Source organism: Oryzias latipes, chromosome 6, assembly GCF_053564925.1.
Source record: "Oryzias latipes strain Hd-rR chromosome 6, Olatipes_Hd-rR_3.1".
In the NCBI taxonomy this organism is placed as follows: domain Eukaryota; kingdom Metazoa; phylum Chordata; class Actinopteri; order Beloniformes; family Adrianichthyidae; genus Oryzias; species Oryzias latipes.
Window position 1 is genome coordinate 34,915,370 of NC_136242.1, and position 20,695 is coordinate 34,936,064.

The 20,695-nt window shown below is 52.0% G+C and overlaps 1 protein-coding gene across 1 annotated transcript; it reads left to right on the plus strand.

Annotated features, from left to right (window-relative positions):
* The first annotated feature begins 360 nt into the window (after positions 1 to 360).
* si:ch211-236l14.4 (SITS-binding protein) lies at positions 361 to 17,431 on the plus strand. Its single transcript, XM_023956178.2, has 10 exons — positions 361 to 1,078; positions 1,684 to 1,855; positions 5,696 to 5,903; positions 5,971 to 6,121; positions 7,606 to 7,797; positions 7,919 to 8,187; positions 8,261 to 8,397; positions 8,929 to 9,050; positions 11,507 to 11,686; positions 15,944 to 17,431. Exons 1-10 carry the CDS (start codon positions 608 to 610, stop codon positions 16,115 to 16,117), a joined length of 2,076 nt encoding a protein of 691 aa, XP_023811946.1. The 5' UTR covers positions 361 to 607; the 3' UTR covers positions 16,118 to 17,431.
* Positions 17,432 to 20,695: the final 3,264 nt, after the last annotated feature.

Genomic DNA, 20,695 nt, shown 5'->3' on the forward strand with positions numbered 1-20,695 from the left:
TTTTGGTCTTTTTACTGTAAATGTGAAAAGTGGGGAGATCACGTGATCTGCCGTGGTGGCGCGTGTGCCCTGACACGGTCAGGGTTACGTTCAAACCAGATGAAAACTGCGCCGCTTTTGCGCACGGAGAATCCACCATCACGCACGCGGGCAGCGTGTGGGGTTGCTTTTCTCTAGGCTGCCGGCGGCTTCTTCTTCATGGGGTGGGGGCTTCAAGAGTCTCCATAACCACAGGCTGCCCTCCATTTCCCGGCGTTATGTCAGAAAGTGCAGGAGAAGCAGCCCGACGTCTCGGGAGCTATTCGTGGGCAGTGGTGCCACACTGGGCTGGGGGGGGGGGATTTGAATGCAGCTTCTACCGGGAGCAGTTCAGCCACTTCTCCATTCATCCTCTGGCGCGCGGGGATCGGCTCTGCCCGCAGCTTTCTCCGCATGACCGCGCTGCGCTCTTGGCACAGTTGCGCACGAACGCAGCAGAGACGCTGGGAGGATCACGAGCACACCGCTCCACGCTGCAGCCTCCAGCAAACATTAGGACACCATGAAGCCGCGCGGACACTCCTGCAGCCTTTCTGCTGTGTGATTGTTGTCTGATCCCCGGAACGTCATGCCCCACGCCCGGAACAGGAACCCCAGCCCCATCCCAGAGGTGACGTGGGACACGGGCTCCAAGGAGATGAACGAGACCTGGAAAGGAGCGATCGCCTGTCTGGGGGTTGCTGTCTTCTTCGTGATGACCATCGGGATCATTTACTGGCAAGTGGTGGACCAGCCCAACAAAAACTGGATCCTCAGGGGGGCTTTCAGCGGACTGATCTGGGAGCGGAGGACCCACTCGCTGGTCATCCAGACTCTGGCGGAGGACCGGACCTTCGTGGAGATAGATGTCGGGAACGTCGGGAACCCCGATACCGAGGTTCCGTTCGTGAGGAATCTGTGCTGGCTCAACAAAACCGAGTTCTGCTACACGTGGGACTCGGTGGCAGACGTGAAGATCTCCCTGGAGCCGGGGGAGGACTCGGACGCGGAGTGCTACAGCATGGTGTGGGCGCCGGTGCATTGCCATGTGGAGCTGAAGGTGGGTGCGCACGCGGGGTCACCGCGCGCAAAATGTAGCCTCATGCGCACAAATCATCCAAACGCCCCTCCACGCATCGCAGGTAAAACCTGAGTGGAGCTCAGGTGAAAAATGGGCCCCCGCCCAAACTGAGAAGATGAGCAGAAAAGTTTAGCTTTTTGGATTTTTGGAAGAGAAAAAGTTTCAGCGGAGATTCTGTTTTTACTGAAAGGATCAAGTTTAGTCTGCTGACCCCCCCCGCCGTCTGATCTGACCCCCTCCCCATCTGATCTGACCCCCTCCCCATCTGATCTGACGCCCCCTCCCCCATCTGATCCCCCACCCCCATATGATCATACCCCCTCCCCCATCTGATCCCCCCCTCCCCATCTGATCTGACCCCCCTCCCCCATCTGATCTGACACCCCCCCATCTGGAAAATAACGCCAAAGCAGTTTCTAGAAAGTATTGCCTCAAATGGGGGGGTCTTAACACAGAGGCCTCGTGAAGTTTTGTTGACCCCTGACCCCCCCTCAGGTTTCTCACATTCAGCTTCTCTGTGGAGGTCATGGTGTTTCTCTCCTGGGGGGGTCTCAGGGGGGTCTCACTGTCTGCTCTCCTTCCAGAGCTGCTTCTCCATGGTCAACGTGTCGTGGTACGGGGGGGCCAGCGTGCGGGGGCAGACCTGGCCCATCAATGACCAGAACGTCACCATGCAGCCCTTCGTGGTCAGCGACCTGAGGAACGCCCCCCACGGCTTTGGCTCGGTGCTGGAACGCTACTTCCTGGGTTCCTCAGGTGAGGCCCGGGGGCCCGGGGGCTCGGGGGCTCAGGGGTGTGGGGGTGTGGGGGTGTGGGGGTGTGGAAGCACAAACAAATGGAAATGAAAACACACTTGCAGGTGACATCAGGGCGACAGTAAAGACCCCCCCCCCCAGTGCTGTGTTCATAGTCACCTCGCAGATGGACGGAGGGAAGCCCCCCCAAACACCCTAAATGAACGGGGGGGGGGGGGTTGTCTCTATAAAGAGAGCAGGTTAGATGGGGGGGTCAGATTTTGTCCCGGGGCAAAGAGGAAGGTGGGAAGCGGCGGCGGATGTGAATGGTTAATGTGACTGATGTGGAATGTGCGGGGGGGGGCATTAAGCCGGGAACTTTAGACTCAAGTCGTCTTAATCTGGTGTTTGTTCTAAGAACCCCCCCCCCCCCCCTCGGGCTTTGATACAAAGCAGATTATCTTTGTTCTCACACACGGAACATTGTGTAAGAAAAGAAAACCAGCCCCCCCCAAAGCCCCCCCCCCCCATCAAAGGGGGGGGGGGGGGGGGGCTTTGGTTTTCACCAAAACTAGAGGTTTCCTCCCTCCAGTGGACGCTCCACTTCATGATCTGAAGAGGTTCCGCCCAGTCCCGTGTTTCCAGAGGAGGTTCTGCAAAGACCAGAACTTTCTCTGCGCTCATAGGCTGAACCAGACGGGGACCGGTTCATGCGGTTCTGTGCGAGCCTGAAGCCCGGTCTGCTGGATCATCTGCGTAACCTTCAACCCCCCCACGAGAAGAACATCAAACAGCTTTCCTGTTGCTTATTGACGATGTCAGCGTTTGACCGTTCCATCCGGCAGCCGGGGGGGTGAAGGTTGGCCACAGCAGCTAACTTTCCATTGTTGTTGCTCCAACAGGCGTGTGTGTGAGGAGTGTGCACGTGCACGTGCAACAGCCTTCATGTGTGTCCAGAGAGCTTCGTTCTCCTGAAGTTTCTGCTGCCTGAAGGTCACATTCAGAGTTTTATGGGAAAGTTGGAGCGTCGTGAAAACGCCCTCCTGGCGCCGGGATGGACCTTCACGGCTCTGCCCCTGAGTGAGCGGTCTGCAGAACCTGGACCTGCTGGTTCTGCTGGACCTGCTGGACCTGCTGGTTCTGCTGGACCTGCTGGTTCTGCCGGTTCCGCTGGACCTGCTGGTTCTGCTGGACCTGCTGGACCTGCTGGACATGCTGGTTCTGCTGGACATGCTGGACCTGCTGGACATGCTGGTTCTGCTGGACATGCTGGACCTGCTGGTTCTGCTGGACCTGCTGGTTCTGCTGGATCTGCTGGACCTGCCGGTTCTGCTGGACCTGCTGGTTCTGCTGGTTCTGCCAGTTCCGCTGGACCTGCTGGTTCTGCTGGTTCTGCCGGTTCCGCTGGACCTGCTGGTTCTGCTGGACCTGCTGGACCTGCTGGTTCTGCTGGACCTGCTGGTTCTGCCGGTCCCGCTGGACCTGCTGGTTCTGCTGGACCTGCTGGTTCTGCCGGTTCTGCTGGACCTGCTGGTTCTGCTGGACCTGCTAGTTCTGCTGGACCTGCTGGTTCTGCCGGTTCCGCTGGACCTGCTGGTTCTGCTGGACCTGCTGGTTCTGCCGGTTCTGCTGGACCTGCTGGTTCTGCTGGACCTGCTAGTTCTGCTGGTTCTGCCGGTTCCGCTGGCCCTGCTGGTTCTGCTGGACCTGCTGGTTCTGTCGATTCTGCTGGACCTGCTAGTTCTGCTGGTTCTGCTGGACCTGCTGGACCTGCTGGTTCTGCTGGACTTGCTAGTTCTGCTGGTTCTGCTGGACCTGCTGGTTCTGCCGGTGCCGCTGGACCTGCTGGTTCTGCCGGTTCTGCTGGACCTGCTGGTTCTGCTGGACCTGCTAGTTCTGCTTGTTCTGCCGGTTCCGCTGGACCTGCTGGTTCTGCTGGACCTGCTGGTTCTGCTGGACCCTGCTGGTTCTGTCGATTCTGCTGGACCTGCTAGTTCTGCCGGTTCTGCTGGACCTGCTGGTTCTGCTGGACCTGCTAGTTCTGCTGGTTCTGCCGGTTCCGCTGGACCTGCTGGTTCTGCTGGACCTGCTGGTTCTGTCGATTCTGCTGGACCTGCTAGTTCTGCTGGTTCTGCTGGACCTGCTGGTTCTGCTGGACCTGCTGGTTCTGCCGGTTCTGCTGGACCTGCTGGTTCTGCTGGACCTGCTAGTTCTGCTGGTTCCGCTGGACCTGCTGGTTCTGCTGGACCTGCTGGTTCTGTCGATTCTGCTGGACCTGCTAGTTCTGCTGGTTCTGCTGGACCTGCTGGTTCTGCTGGACCTGCTGGTTCTGCCGGTTCTGCTAGTCCTGCCGGTTCTGCTGGACCTGCTGGTTCTGCTGGACCTGCTAGTTCTGCTGGTCCTGCCGGTTCTGCTGGACCTGCTAGTTCTGCTGGTTCTGTGTTCAGCATGGTTTCCAGGTCCACTGTGGGTTTCATGTCTCACGGATCCACAGCCAGACCGTCAGCAGCTCAGGTGTCACCAGGATCTCTTTGACATTCTCCGTTGCAAACACGTGAGAATCTCTGGGAGGCGGACGGCTCTTCTGCGGCTTAAGCCCTTCTTACATCCTGATCTGAAGGAATCCGATTAGAACCCGAACACCAGAACCCGCCTGCATGAGAACAGCACATTGAAACCAGAAAGCGGGTCTGAGGACAGCCCAGCTCTCAGGCTTACGCCTCGTGACTAAACAAAGGGCACCAATGAGAGTGTGCACACCGACGCGAAAAAACGCCACGCGTCAAAGCGTCAAAAAAAACCAATGCCTCTGGCTCGACCAATGAGAACGGCGCTTTTGCACACGTGTCTGGAGCTTCTGAAGTTACAGTAAAACCCAACTTGGGGGCGCTCAAACACAAAACTGCCTTGCTGAGCACACATACCAGCGAAGAAGATAGACGCCAAGTAGCGTCTACACTGCCGCGAAGAAATAATGACGGACATTCTAAAATATCCCCGAACCAAGCACCAGTTGGAGCTACTGGTGCTTGAAATATTCATGTTTTCTTTGTTTGATTCTGACAAGCGTGTAAATACTTGCTCTCTTCTTCTGAGTGAAAAGCGACTTTAAGAATCGTAAAGTTGCGCAGCGCCACCTTGTGTACAGGAGTATTTCTGTTTACATTAAGCGCCATCTAATGTCAGGGATTTAAATTGCATGTTCACTCCACTCATCGTCAGCGAAAATCGCCTGGGTGTGAACACAAAAAACGTGGCGAAAAACGCTGGTGAATAACGCCTGGCGAATATTCGTCCCGGTGTGTACGGGCCTTTAGACCCGGTTTTCAGCCCACGCGGTTTAGGGGGGCCGACACCTGCAGATGGCGAGAAGGAGAAAGTGAGAGTCAGGGGGGGTGAGAGTAACCTGAGGAAGAGGAGGCATTCCAGTCATTCCACCACATGAGCCAAGTAGTTTCCGCTTCAAAACATCCCGTCGTGTCATTTTCCCTTTGGATCCGGAGGTTCTCCTCACTCAGGGAACTGAATTTTCTGGGTCTGGGAAGAACTAAATGTCCCTCAGCAGAACCGAACCAACCACATCAAAGGAGTCAGAGAGGGACCCTCACTGGAGGAAGATGTTTCACAAACGTCTGGATGAAGGTCAGACCGGAGAAAGATCAGCTGTTCCTCTGGAAGCAGAAGCTCCGCCTCCAAACAGCCTGAGGTGAAGCGGTGATGCTGCAGCGCCGTTCTCCATCCGGATCTGAACATATGCTCTGCTTCCGGATCAGAACCTGCAGGATCAGGACCTCAGGATCAGAGCCTGATCTGCCGTTTGTCCTGATGCATCCCATCAGTAACGTTTGTTTGTGGCCTGCAGGTGTGGCGGTGCTGGTTCCCCCCGACATCCCCCTGCAGCTGGGCCTGGACAGTCGGCAGCAGTTCTGCCTGCAGTCCCGGGCGGGTCTGGAGCGCCCCCTGCTGCAGTACAGCGTGTGTGTTGCTCCCCACCTCCGGGCCGCTCACCAGGGGGCCCAGCAGCAGCTCCTGCAGCGCAGCAGGGAGCTGCCCAGCATGAGGGCGCTGTGGTGAGTTTGGTGACTGTGCCCCCCCACCCCAGTGACACTCCTGAATGCCCCCCCATGTGTCCTACAGGCTGCCCTTTTGGAAGCTGCTCACCAATGTGGACTCAGGGCTGAAGGTGGAGAGGGAGCTGAGGACCTTCTCTAACCGTCTGAGGAGACACCAGCTGGGGGAGGGGGTCATCAGCCTCAGCGAGCATTCCACCACCCTCCTCTCTGAAATGGTCAGTTCCTGCCGATGCAGTTCTTCATTTCTTACACCGCCCCAGGTTCTTCTCTGGACGTGATCGCCATGACGACACAGAACTTAAGAACAGAATCTAAACTGTAAAACAAACAACAAATGTATGGGGGGGGGGAGGGTCAGAAGTACTGAGTCAGCATGATTGAACACCCGGTAAACACCCGGTAAACACCCGGTGAACACCCGGTGAACACCTGGTCAACACCTGGTCAACACCTGGTCAACACCTGGTCAACACCCGGTGAACACCCGGTCAACTCCTGGTCAACACCTGGTCAACACCTGGTCAACACCTGGTCAACACCTGGTCAACACCCGGTCAACACCTGGTCAACACCTGGTCAACACCTGGTAAACACCTGGTCAACACCTGCAAAACTCTTATCTATTTCCGTTTTCAGCCCTAAAAATGAACTTGAAGTTTGTTTTAAAGGTCAGAAACCCAAAATGCTGCTTCATCCCAGCTCAGCTTACGTCAGGAGAGATGCAGGTCAGAGTTTCTGAGCGCTCAGGGTCACGGATGAGCAGCTTTCCAGGCTGCATCTGTGACCTTTGGCCTTAGAAGGAGCTTTCCCTGAAGTTCTGGTGGTTCTGGATCTGCTCCTGTAGAGACTGTAGCCCAGTCTGCAGCCGGCGTGAGGAACCGGATGATGGAATGCCTTTGACTGTCGTTCCCTAACTGAACAAAGAAAGACGAGAACAGAAAACAGAACCTCCTGGGGGAGACCGTGCTGCTGGGGGGCTGCAGACCTGATGGGACCTCAGCCAAGACTAACGATCCTGACACCGGCCCACGCTGGGCTCCGACCGGGGATCCGCCCGTTCTCACTCCGCATCAGGTGGAGAACAGGGTGTTCCTGTTTCCAGCTGGGGGGGGGGGGGGGGGGGGGGGGGGGGCACACAGAACTTCTTGGAATCTCAGGTTTTTTGATACTTAAAAACAGCCATGCGTGCCCCCCCCCCTGCACAGGAGCGGGGGGCTTTGTGAAAATGAAGGGTTAAATATGGCCCCCTGAGGTTTACCTCTCCTCAGAGGGGCAAACCTCATTAATAACCCCCCGCCCCCCATGTTTAACTCTTCAGCAGGGACTGCTGAGACGTCGTCTGTTCCATCTTTGGGCGGCAGTGGCTCAGGCGGTAGAGCGGGTCGTCCAATGAACGAAGGGTCGGGGGTTTGATGAATGTGCATAAATGTCCCGGTGATGGTCAGAGGGGCCACGCCCCCCGTCAGTCTGCCCCGGGGCAGCTGTGGTACATCAGTGGCTACCATCACCAAGAATGAATAAATGATGGACACACTGGAAGAACTTTGAGATAAATCCATTATTATTATCATAAGAGATGCTCCTCCTTCTGGGGGGCAGTAAGGGGGGGGGGGGGGGGTGGTCCTCAAAGCTCTTTGATCTGAATCTGTTGATTTTAGGGGATTGTGAATTTCCCGCTCAAACATTCGGGTTTCTGCAGGACCACGACTTCCTCAGCGGCAGGAAAAGGGGGCCGTCCAAGACCAGGGACCTCCCACTTGTGAAGCTTCTCAACATTTCCATCACCCTGTCCCCCTTCATGGGGGTGGACAGCACACGGTTCCACTCCTCCCTGACTGACGGTACTGAGGCGTACTGGCTTGGCCTGCCCTCGACCCCCCAGGGAAAGCTGGTGAGACCTGAGAAATGCAAACCATGCAACTCCATGATCATTACCCCCCCCCCCCCCCCCCCCAACCTGCTGGAAGAGGACGACCAGCAGGTTGAACCCGCCCCCTCCCCATCCTCCCCAGATTCCCATAATGAGTCGGTGGCGAGGGAACTTCTGCGTGAAACTGAATCTGACCAACCCCGGCGCTGTGAGCTGGTTCCTGGACCGACTCGGATTGCTGCAGGCCCATTTAGGAATGGAGTACGTCACGCTGGAAGGCGGGGAGGGGGATCTGTTTGAAGAGCAGGCCCTGCGGCCCCCACCGGCTCTGGCAGGAGACAAGTACATCGCACTGCTGGCTGACCTGGCCACTATGATGGGAGACTCCACCGTCATGACCGCCGCCACACGGTACGCCAGCTCCGCCTCCTCTTTCTGCAGGCCGTGCCCCGCCTCCTGAAGGCGCCTGTCCCCGTTTCCCCAGGTCCAGCCACAAGCCGCTGTTCGTGAGGATGCCGCCGCTGCAGTCCGACTGGAGCTCGCTGGGACTGAGGGCGCTCATCCCCTCCCTGCTGCACCACTCGCTCCTGGGATACAACTTCCTCATTCCAGATGCCGTCGGTAGGAAAATGCTCCCGGGTCACTTTAGAACCCTTTGCTGTTCTGATGGGTTTAGACTAGTGTTCTGAGACCCAGAAGACCCTAAACATGAAGGGGAGGGGCTTAGAAGACCCACTCTGATGAAAATTGTGTTTTTAACGTGATCTTGCAGCATTTGTCAGATGATGGAGGACATTTACAAATAAATCGGATTTCTGAGGATTTCTTTAGCAGAGCAGAAAACGCTGTTGGAAAACTTTTAGTCGTTTAGTCCTACAAACTACAATCGGCGGGCTAAAAGCTCCGCCCCATCCTGATCCATCCATGTACGCGTTTGGTTTCCTCTTCCTGAAACTATGTCCAAGTAAACAACACATAGTTTGGCTAAAACAGCATCATCATCATGAAAAGACCACCGGGAATCCTTTGAAAACAGACCAGAAAACCATCAGAGCAGGACTCTCATAAAGATCCACTCTGGATCGGTGGAAGATCCCGTTGACCGCCAACGTCATCACCTCCAGCCTTCATCTGTCTTCTCCGTCTTGGCAGGAGGCTCTCTGTCGGCAGAACCGGTCTCAGATGAGGAACTGTTCATCCGCTGGCTGGAGATTGCAGCCTTTCTCCCCGTTATCTCCTTCTACACCCCTCCATGGGTCTGCGGAGAGGACCAGGTATGGTGTCTGGAGGGGTTTGTAAATGAATCTATTCTATGGCTTTGTCATAGTTTGTGTTTGGGAAGTGAAAACAGACTCGGCTATGACTGGCTGATTGAGTGGACGGTTGACGTGACGTTCTGCTGTCTTTGTGCCCTTGAACCTTGCGTTGGGGCAGTTGTAACAGAATTTGCCTGCTCCTGTATGAACCCTGCTCTGCTGCAGGTCTTTGACCTTTTGGAAACACGCTCAGGTAGGCTCCTGCTGGAGATATTTCCATAGAAGCTCCTCTCAGCTGATGTTCTGCTGGGGTTGGTTCTGAAGCTGCTGGAGACCAAAGTAGTTCAGGGTCCAGTTACTGACCGAATCTGAGAACTGGACTGAGTGACGTCGTCTAGAAACGGATTTACCTCCAACTCCAACCAAATGAAGTCAATTCAGTTGTCATTTTTTCAAGATATACCGAGGCCGCCATGTTGGATCCAGGTGTTGTTAGTAACCGTTTGGTCGGAGTCAACGTTTCTATGGCAACCATATCTCACCAGTCAGGAGTGAGCTTGTTGGAATGCCACACCCCTAAAACGTGCAAGTGGGCTCTATCAAATCTGTCAGACGTTTTGAATGTTGGATGTGGGGGCCAGCAGGCTCTGCATGATTTTACTGAGGCGTCTGATTGGTCAGTTTATAACTTGAATAGCTGGAAAAAAAGAAAAAATATTGTTAAAAAAGAGGATTATGAAGAACCTCAAAAAATGTATCAGTTCCAGAATGTTTATTCTGACCAATAGAATGACCAACAGCTGTTATTGCTCTGTGGAAGTCTGTGGAATCAGCAGTTACTTCCTGTTTGGAACGCCAAAAGGGGAGGGGCTCAGTCCAGTTCTCTAATACAGTCAATTAGTACAGCACAGCGAGACAGACTGATGCTTTTCCACAAATCACGGCAGCGTTTCCGGTGTCATGTGACCAGAATGGAATCGCAGCTTTTGTAATTAGGAGACGGCATTTTATCACATGGTGGTCGTGTCCCGAGTGGTAAATGGCGTATACTTATATATACTTATATATACTTATAAATACTTATATAGCGCTTTTCTACCTTCAAGGCCCAAAGCGCTTTACAGTCACACACTGGTGGCGGCTCCGCTGCTGAACACTCGCACCAACCTCCCACCAGAGGCAAGGTGGGGTTCAGTGTCTCGCCCAAGGACACTTCAAGACATGGGCGTGCAAGGAGGGGGAATCGAACCTGCAATCTTACGATCATGGGTCGACCACCCTACCGCTGCACCACAGCCGCCCACAAAGCAGCCACAAAGGCGCTAAAGCGACAAAACAAGAGGAACATGTTCTTTCTCCTGGAAAGAAGACACCAGATGTTTTTGGACCCCCCAGCCCAGAACCAGCAGGTTCCCGTTCATCTGGACTCTGGCTGCAGGAAAACAGAGAATGGCGTCTGACGTCAGACACGGAGGAGTTCTCCAGCGATGCAGCTCAGGTTCCCAAAAGAGTTTCTGTTCCCTCAGAGGATGAGAAGTTTTCCAGCCCCCCCCCCCCCCCCCCCCCCCCCCTGGTTTCATCCACCTGTGGTTTAGAGTCCATCTGTTCTGAATTACAGCCTCTGTTCTGGATTTATGGCTCCCGCTCAATACTGGAATGATAATGAATTTGAGGACAAGTCCTGGAAAAAGACTTTAGTGAGCTGATTAAGATTTCCATGAGGACTTGACAGAGTGGGAATGACGGACCCGTTTGTCCCAGCAGCAGAAGGTGAAGGCAGGAAAACGGAAGGCGTGGTTATGACTTGTATCGCGTGACAAGGATAAAAATAAGCCTTTTGGACAGCCGCGAGTTTTCCATGTTGGTGTGCAGCACCACTTCACTGAGAAAGCTGAATGAAGTCAGTGGATGTTCAGTGGACAGCAGGCCCCTGTGCTGCCGGAGGGAAACTCTGCACCTTTCTTTCCAGACTCGGTGAGACTCGAGACAGTCGCAGACAGGTCACTGCAACGACAGCGCCTCAATCAAGTGGTGGAAAACCTCAAAGCCACACATGCCTGGCTTCTCAATTAGAGAAAAATCCACTCAAAGCCACGCTGCGACTTCGATTCATTCCAAACGCTCTTAGTCCTGGTCATGAAAAAGACATTTTCCTAAAAACGCCGTCAAATTCAATTTGAGTCCCAGGATGTTAGAGAGGATGTGACCTTCTCAGAAAAGTCATGGAAACTAAAGACAGACGTGGCAACAATAAAGTCATGAAGTTAAAGTGTGACGTCTTTACTGTCTCATCTAGGTGTTCAGATGAAAAGACACTCCAAACATCACTTAGAAAATCTTTACTTACATTTTCTGGAGTTGAAATAGTTTTTCTTTCGTTGAGTGATTGAAAGCGGTCCGGTTCTTATCCCTCTTCAGGTTTTTTTGGCTAACCAAGGCTTCCTTTTCGGTGTGTCCTGATTGTTGAACCACAGCTGCTGAATCTGACTCGGACCTACATCGCAAAGCACCAGAAGGAAGTGGTCCCACTGATTAAGAAATATGCAGAGGAGTGGCAGACGACAGGAAAGCCCATCTATCGTCCCATGTGGTGGCTCAGTCCTACTGATCCCACCACGTTCACCATTGATGACCAGTTCTTGATTGGAGACGAGGTAATTCCTTTTTGCTGTGATGCTGATGAGCTTCATTTGCAGCTTCAGGACAACTTTCACACAGCTCACACACGAGGTGGAGTTGGGCTGCACTCACACTGGGTGTGTGCGAACCGCTTGGGTAGATGGGTAGCTCACCTGAACACCTGAGCCGACCCAAACCACAGAGGGACAAAACCGTGTTTGTCAGTCCCTCGCTGTCCAACGTAAAAACCAGAGTGTGGTGTAATGACGCCGTACGACCAGACTGTGGCGTAATGACGCCGTACGACCAAAGTGTGGCGTAATGACGCCGTACGACCAAAGTGTGGCGTAATGACGCCGTACGACCAGACTGTGGCGTAATGACACCGTACGGTCAGACTGTGGCGTAATGACGCCGTACGACCAGAATGTGGCATAATGACGCCGTACGACCAGACTGTGGCGTAATGACACCGTACGACCAGACTGTGGCGTAATGACGCCGTATGACCAGAATTTGGCATAATGACGCCGTACGACCAGACTGTGGCGTAATGACGCCGTACGACCAGACTGTGGCGTAATGACACCATAAAACCAGAATGTGGCGTAATGACGCCGTACGACCAGACTGTGGCGTAATGACGCCGTACGGTCAGACTGTGGAGTAATGACACCATAAAACCAGAATGTGGCGTAATGACGCCGTACGACCAGACTGTGGCGTAATGACGCCGTACGACCAGACTGTGGCGTAATGACACCATAAAACCAGACTGTGGCGTAATGACACCGTACGACCAGACTGTGGCGTAATGACGCCGTACGACCAGACTGTGGCGTAATGACACCGTACGACCAGACTGTGGCGTAATGACACCGTACGGTCAGACTGTGGCGTAATGACGCCGTACTACCAGACTGTGGCGTAATGACACCGTACGGTCAGACTGTGGCGTAATGACACCATAAAACCAGAATGTGGCGTAATGACGCCGTACGACCAGACTGTGGCGTAATGACGCCGTACGACCAGACTGTGGCTTAATGACGCCGTACGACCAGACTGTGGCGTAATGACGCCGTACGACCAGACTGTGGCTTAATTACACCGTACGACCAGACTGTGGATTAATGACACCGTACGACCAGACTGTGGCGTAATAACGCCGTACGGTCAGACTGTGGCGTAATGACGCCGTACTACCATACTGTGGCGTAATGACGCCGTACGACCAGACTGTGGCTTAATGACACCGTACGACCAGACTGTGGCGTAATAACGCCGTACGACCAGACTGTGGCGTAATGACGCCGTACGACCAGACTGTGGCTTAATGACACCGTACGACCAGACTGTGGCGTAATAACGCCGTACGGTCAGACTGTGGCGTAATGACGCCGTACTACCATACTGTGGCGTAATGACGCCGTACTACCAGACTGTGGCGTAATGACGCCGTACGACCAGAGTTTGGCGTAATGACACCATAAAACCAGAATGTGGCGTAATGACACCATAAAACCAGAATGTGGCGTAATGACGCCGTACGACCAGACTGTGAAGTAATGACGCCGTACGACCAGAATGTGGCGTAATGACGCCGTACTACCAGACTGTGGCGTAATGACGCCGTACGACCAGAGTTTGGCGTAATGACACCATAAAACCAGAATGTGGCGTAATGACGCCGTACGACCAGAGTTTGGCGTAATGACGCCGTACGACCAGAATGTGGCGTAATGATGCCGTACGACCAGACTGTGGCGTAATGACGCCGTACGACCAGAGTTTGGCGTAATGACACCATAAAACCAGAATGTGGCGTAATGACGCCGTACTACCAGAATGTGGCGTAATGACGCCGTACGACCAGACTGTGGCGTAATGACGCCGTACGACCAGACTGTGGCGTAATGACACCATAAAACCAGACTGTGGCGTAATGACACCGTACGACCAGACTGTGGCGTAATGACGCCGTACGACCAGACTGTGGCGTAATGACACCGTACGACCAGACTGTGGCGTAATGACACCGTACGGTCAGACTGTGGCGTAATGACGCCGTACTACCAGACTGTGGCGTAATGACACCGTACGGTCAGACTGTGGCGTAATGACGCCGTACTACCAGACTGGGGCGTAATGACGCCGTACGACCAGAGTTTGGCGTAATGACACCATAAAACCAGAATGTGGCGTAATGACGCCATACGACCAGACTGTGGCGTAATGACGCCGTACGACCAGACTGTGGCTTAATGACGCCGTACGACCAGACTGTGGCGTAATGACACCGTACGACCAGACTGTGGCGTAATAACGCCGTACGGTCAGACTGTGGCGTAATGACGCCGTACTACCATACTGTGGCGTAATGACGCCGTACTACCAGACTGTGGCGTAATGACGCCGTACGACCAGAGTTTGGCGTAATGACACCATAAAACCAGAATGTGGCGTAATGACACCATAAAACCAGAATGTGGCGTAATGACGCCGTACGACCAGACTGTGAAGTAATGACGCCGTACGACCAGAATGTGGCGTAATGACGCCGTACTACCAGACTGTGGCGTAATGACGCCGTACGACCAGAGTTTGGCGTAATGACACCATAAAACCAGAATGTGGCGTAATGACGCCGTACGACCAGAGTTTGGCGTAATGACGCCGTACGACCAGAATGTGGCGTAATGACGCCGTACGACCAGACTGTGGCGTAATGACGCCGTACGACCAGAGTTTGGCGTAATGACACCATAAAACCAGAATGTGGCGTAATGACGCCGTACTACCAGAATGTGGCGTAATGACGCCGTACGACCAGACTGTGGCGTAATGACGCCGTACGACCAGAGTTTGGCGTAATGACACCATAAAACCAGAATGTGGCGTAATGACGCCGTACGACCAGAATGTGGCGTAATGAAGCCGTACGACCAGACTGTGGCGTAATGACGCCGTACGACCAGACTGTGGCGTAATGACACCATAAAACCAGAATGTGGCGTAATGACGCCGTACGACCAGAATGTGGCGTAATGACGCCGTACGACCAGACTGTGGCGTAATGACGCCGTACGACCAGACTGTGGCGTAATGACGCCGTACTACCAGACTGTGGCGTAATGACGCCGTACGACCAGAGTTTGGCGTAATGACACGATAAAACCAGAATGTGGCGTAATGACGCCGTACGACCAGACTGTGGCGTAATGACGCCGTACGACCAGAATGTGGCGTAATGACGCCGTACGACCAGAGTTTGGCGTAATGACACCATAAAACCAGAATGTGGCGTAATGACGCCGTACGACCAGACTGTGGCGTAATGACGCCGTACGACCAGACTGTGGCGTAATGACGCCGTACGACCAGAGTTTGGCGTAATGACACCATAAAACCAGAATGTGGCGTAATGACGCCGTACGACCAGAGTTTGGCGTAATGACACCATAAAACCAGAATGTGGCGTAATGACGCCGTACGACCAGACTGTGGCGTAATGACGCCGTATGACCAGAATGTGGCGTAATGACGCCGTACGACCAGAGTTTGGCGTAATGACACCTTTAAACCAGACTGTGGCGTAATGACGCCGTACGACCAGAGTTTGGCGTAATGACGCCGTACGACCAGAGTTTGGCGTAATGACGCCGTACGACCAGAGTTTGGCGTAATGACGCCGTACGACCAGAGTTTGGCGTAATGACGCCGTACGACCAGAGTTTGGCGTAATGACGCCGTACGACCAGACTGTGGCGTAATGACGCCGTACGACCAGAGTTTGGCGTAATGACGCCGTACCACAGCATCACATGAACATCAGAAGTGCGTTGAACATCCATTATTCTTATGAATACTTCACGATACACTTACCACACGCGTGACAATGCTATGTTCCATTTTTCTGACGTCTTCTGAGGTTCTGTAACTGCAAGACACACCTGAGCTCCCCTTAAGATGCACCCGCTCCTTTCTGTGACCTTCCGCAGACCTGGACAACCTAAAATCCGTGTTGGTACCCTCTGAGTAGCTCTGAAGCACCTTAGGTTTTTGTCATCTTCAGTTCTCCCTCAGAAACTAATTTAGTTTGAGGAGTTAAAAGAAAAGCCCTGCAGTTGTGCAGCTGTGTTGAGTACGTTCAATCTTTCCATGGAGTTCACTCTGTACAGTTTATCTGGTCTTCAGGAGGCAGATGTCTTATAACTGAAAGCTGTTGTCCTTGTGATTGTCTATCAGAGGACAGACCCTGAGATCCCGCACTGACCTTTGTGTGTGTGCAGGTCCTGGTGGCCCCGGTGGTGGAGAAGGGGGCCGTGCAGAGGGATATTTATTTACCCGACGGAGGCTTCCAGTGGCAGGACAGCCGGGACGCACAGATGTTTGACGGGGGGACGTTTCTGCAGGACTACCCTGTTCCTCTGGAGCAGGTTGCTGTTTTCTTTCGGAGAAGCTGAGTCCACCGGCAGCGTCTCCTTCCTTATCCAGTTACTGTTTCAATGAGGTCACTTCTTTTCAAAAGGACTTGTGGTCTTGTCAACATGCACTTTTAAACTAGAGACCATCCATCCTGAGTCAAGCCCTGCCTCCAGGTGATTTTTAAAAATGTTTACTTGCACTTTATAGTTCAAATTGTGGCTTTGTTTTGTTGCATTTTCCTCCGTTAAAAAACAAGGTGTTAATCAGACTTACCTCTTTGTTCTCTTGGTTCTGGGATTTTTGCAGAGTTTCTAAAGAATTGTGCGTTTAAATGCCTTTTTTCTACAGTCTTTCACATTTTAGTTGCTGCTACCCAGAGATTGGGAGGAACAAAGACCCGAAACAGTCAGATTTATTCACAAAGACCAAATGTTGAAATGAAGTCAAAAAAGTTTTTTTGTTAGGCCCAAAGTTTCTGTGAAGATCTCTGGATGAAGAAAGCTGCAAGCATGGATGCCATAAAACCCAAGTCTTCCTCACTCTGAAGGTGTTTTTTTACCTGAAATGACCAGACGTCTCCTGAATGTAACTGTTCCAAAGCCTTCGTCCATTTCATGCCATCAAGCTCTCAGTGATCCTCCTGGAACGTTTCAGTTTCTGTGCTGGACATACCTGAATGTCTGCTCAGAGGAAGCTGAGGCCACCGTCTTAGCCGTAATGCCAGTCTGTGCAGCAGAGCTCCGTTCTTTAAACGGCCAACAGACGTGTTAAAAGGCTCCTTCATCACCGAGGAGAAAGCTTAGGAAAGTCAACAGGACAAACTGGTGGTTTGGTAGAACGCGACCTTTGTTTGAAGTGTTCATGTGCTGATCTTCCTCTGAGTCCACCCAGAAAGACGTCTGTCTTCACGCTGCCTTTGACTGGCCGGCAGACGCGTCTTCAATGATTCAACCACCGCAGTAGCTGGTCGAACAGGTTAACGTCCAGGTGGATGAAGCTAATCTGGTTACTGAATGTCTTATGTCAGAATGTGGCGAACACACTGACGACTTAATCTCTTCAGAGCAGAACGTCTACCAGATGAGCTGTGATCTTCCAGAACCGGAGCTTTCCTAGTTTCCACGTTGAGGTTTTTTTTAAAGAATTGCTGTGTTTCATTCATCAAAAGCTTGATTTGTTCTCCCGTTCTTTAATCAACTGAGCTTCTTTGCCATCTGTCTTACTAACAAGCCTCTTCAAATCTGGGTAGATGGTCTGGATTTGGGGGTTTGGGAGAATCTCCATGACTGTGTTGTCTGTGAATCAAGAATGTAGAAAGACAAAGTTGCAATAAAGTTTACATTTTTCCCATATTTTCTGGTCAAACTGTGTATTCCATGATCTTATGGGGGAATTCACGTCCAGAATTAAACATAATTCAATTAAATCTCCAGTGTATTGAAAACAAAGACTTGACAACAGTTTGATAAACATTCATACAATGAAATAAAGCGCGATGATGAGGATGACCACCACATCAACTGGGCAGAGAACCTTCAAATATTGTTGTTGCTACAGCGGTCACACCCCCAACCACGGCCTCGCCGAGCTGGATCAACCAGGTGAGGGTGCCCCCCAGGTCTGAAACCTCCACTAAGCTTAGGAACCAGCCAACTGCCCAATGACAATGAAGGCAGCTTCAGGTGCAACAAGACACAAAGACCTTAACGTTCTTCCACTGCAGAAGACAAAGTCCAGACGTAACCGCTTCCTGGGACACTGGGTCAAGATCGCCTCTGCTGAAAAAGTGGGATTCCCCCTGAGCAACAGCCTTTCCTCTTTAAAGAAATTCTCTCACAGGTTGACTGTAGACCTAGTCCAGCCTGCAGTGACGGCGGCGTGGTGGAGGTGACCGCCGCAAGTCACACATCTGCATGCAGCGACTCGGGGCAGCAGAGACATTGGACATTGTTCCAGGTGACTGAGCAGTTCTCTTCTGGGCCGTACCCTTGTAAGATTCCTACAGTTGGATTATAACAGACTACAGGGATGCATACTTTGGGTGTTGCGGAGAGAAAACTAGAATCATTCAGTCTAAATACATTTGACTCCAATTCTTTAAGAATAAAAGCTGAAAAAGTAGATTTCCTTTACTGTCGTCATGAACATGAAAGATGATTCCATTTGTGTGAAGTTAGTAAAGCGTTAGCATTCACACTACTGAGAGTCTTTTTCTACTTTCCATAACGTCTTTGGTTCATTGAAGCTCCTTCACACTTTCAGCTATTTCAAAACGTTCTGGTGGTTCAGAATTCTTCTTGTTACCCAAGTTTTATGGTTTTCAAAATATAACAATGACTAAAAAATGTGCATTCCCCCCAGTTAGGCAGGTGTAAATGCTTCAGTAACTCTTTAACCCCCCAGCTATAGCTGGTCTTTGAACGACCCCAACTCTTTCTCAGAACCTGAGCGTTAAAGACCCACTCTGATGAAAAAGCTCTTTCTGGAGTTTCTATCTTATTCTTCTGATGGGGGACATTTATAAAGAAAATGAAGATTAAAACTGGATTTCTGAGTATTTCTTTGTTCAAATTGTTGTGGATCAGAAACAGATGAAAAAAAATGAAAAATATCACATTTGTGAGCTAGACAATACACTGAGCCCCCCCCCCCCCCCCCTCCTTTCTGATCATCCAGGACTTTAACTCTTTTTGCTGCTACTGGTGGAAAGTGTTACATTTCCTGGACCTGGTATTGATGCTGTCATGAAATGTTTCCCGTTTTCACTGCTATAAGTTGTGTTTGCAGAACATTCTAGCTAGGGATGATAAAACTGACTTGTTCCAGTTGGAGATAGAAGAGAATGTGGCTTTAAATGTGTCTATAGCAGCCAATGTTCTGCTGACAGAATATTGACAATTTAGAATGAAAAGTAAAGCATCGTCTGCATAAAGACTTTATTTTATCAAGAGTTTTTTATTGTTTTAATTCTCCACATCGTGCTGTTGTTGCGACCGTTGGTTCAATAAATATGGATGAAGCATTTATGGCTAATGCTGGTGCTAAATGCCGTCTACCTGTAAAACATTCTACTTCCTTCTTAGAAGGCCCAAAGCGCTTACCGGCTTCATCGCTGAACACCAGGAGCAACGTTCAGTGTCTTGCCCAAGGACACTTCAACACTTGGGCAGGAAAGGCAGGAACCGAACCTGCAATCTTCTGATCAGAGGTTGGCCGCTCAACCTCTGCACCACGGCCGACTGTGCTGCAGAGGTTACATGATCTAGTGGTGTCTGCTGAAAGTGGCAGTGCTCGATACCGATTGGTTGGTTTCAAACAAATTTACAAAGTATAAGCAGCTTAGAGTCCTACTGAGCTCATAAGAGAAACCTGGACCTGGACCTGAAACCAGACATGGACCCAGACCTGGATCTGGATCTAAATCTGAACCTGAATCTGGACCTGGTCCTGCATCCTGAGAAAGTTCAAAACGACCCAAATGTCAGCGGCTGTTGATCAGAAACCAAAGCAAAGCAGCGGTGCTGAAGTTTCAGACGCTGACGACATTTTGGACGTGTGACCAGCGTCCGACATGCAGACGTCACATTTGAAACGTCTACAGCCGCTGAGCTGAACTCAGAGCTGCTATGCAGTCATTCATTTTAACCCCTCAGTGGCTGAATTTCTTTCAAGCTATGAAAACTTTCTTTTTTTTTCGTCCAGCCCACTTCCTGTTGTGGACCCTGAAGCTGACGGGGTGTGTGTGTGTGTGTGTTCCTGTCAGGCAACAACCAGGAGCCGATAATACTGATAATACTAATACGCAACAATAATGATAACTAATTATTAATATAGGTCACATTGGCTCCTCTCTTTTCTCTTGGGGGGTGCAGGAGAGCCACATGAGCTGCAGGTCTCTCCAAGGTCTACTTTTAGAAAGTGCAGGTCAAGGTTTCAGGTTTCAGACTCTGCTCAGGAACAAATGGCTTTTCCGGGCCTCTATCAGAGTCTGAGACTTCATCCTGGTTCCCCCGTGGCGGGAATTTGACCTCCATGCAGGTCCGGATCATGCCTGAACAGAAAAGACCAAACTCCTCCCATTTCTGTCTGAGCAACCGAACCAAAGGCTCAGCCAGAACAAGAACTCAGTAAGGCAGTCTTCAGGGGGGGGGGGGGGGGGGGGGGGCATGCCCTCCTCTCAGCTGTCTGAGAACCTCCTGCTGCTTTACGGCTTCATTAGCAGCTTATGACTGAAGACCCCCAGGAGGAACACATGAAGACCCCACCCACGGCGGGGAACAGCGGGAGGGATCGGATTTTGACGGCAGGCAGGTTTTAGCTTCAGAACTAAAAACCAGAACCATGACAGGAGCATGACGGCTTTGAGAACTTCTCCAGATTCCCGCTGCCGCCGTACACTCAGCTTCCAGGACCTTTGGACAGCCTGTCTGCGTTCACACTGAGGTGAACCGCACCAGAGTTCACCTGCAACTGAACAGACACCCGCTCTCTTAGGAGAACCAGAGTTCTTGTTTGGTCCAAATCAGAGTTCTGGTGAATTTTCACACTTAAAGCAGCAGGCCCATCAGAGGACAGCAGCGCCGACGCAGATCACCCCTGCAGGTGCAGCGGCGGCT

Bases quoted from the DNA above. Each gene is read 5' to 3' on its own strand.
- si:ch211-236l14.4 (XM_023956178.2), top strand. From the start codon at position 608: ATGCCCCACGCCCGGAACAGGAACCCCAGCCCCATCCCAGAGGTGACG. The intron at 1,079-1,683 runs GTGGGTGCGCAC...CTCTCCTTCCAG, and splicing joins ATTGCCATGTGGAGCTGAAG to AGCTGCTTCTCCATGGTCAA. The intron at 8,398-8,928 runs GTAGGAAAATGC...CCGTCTTGGCAG, and splicing joins CCTCATTCCAGATGCCGTCG to GAGGCTCTCTGTCGGCAGAA.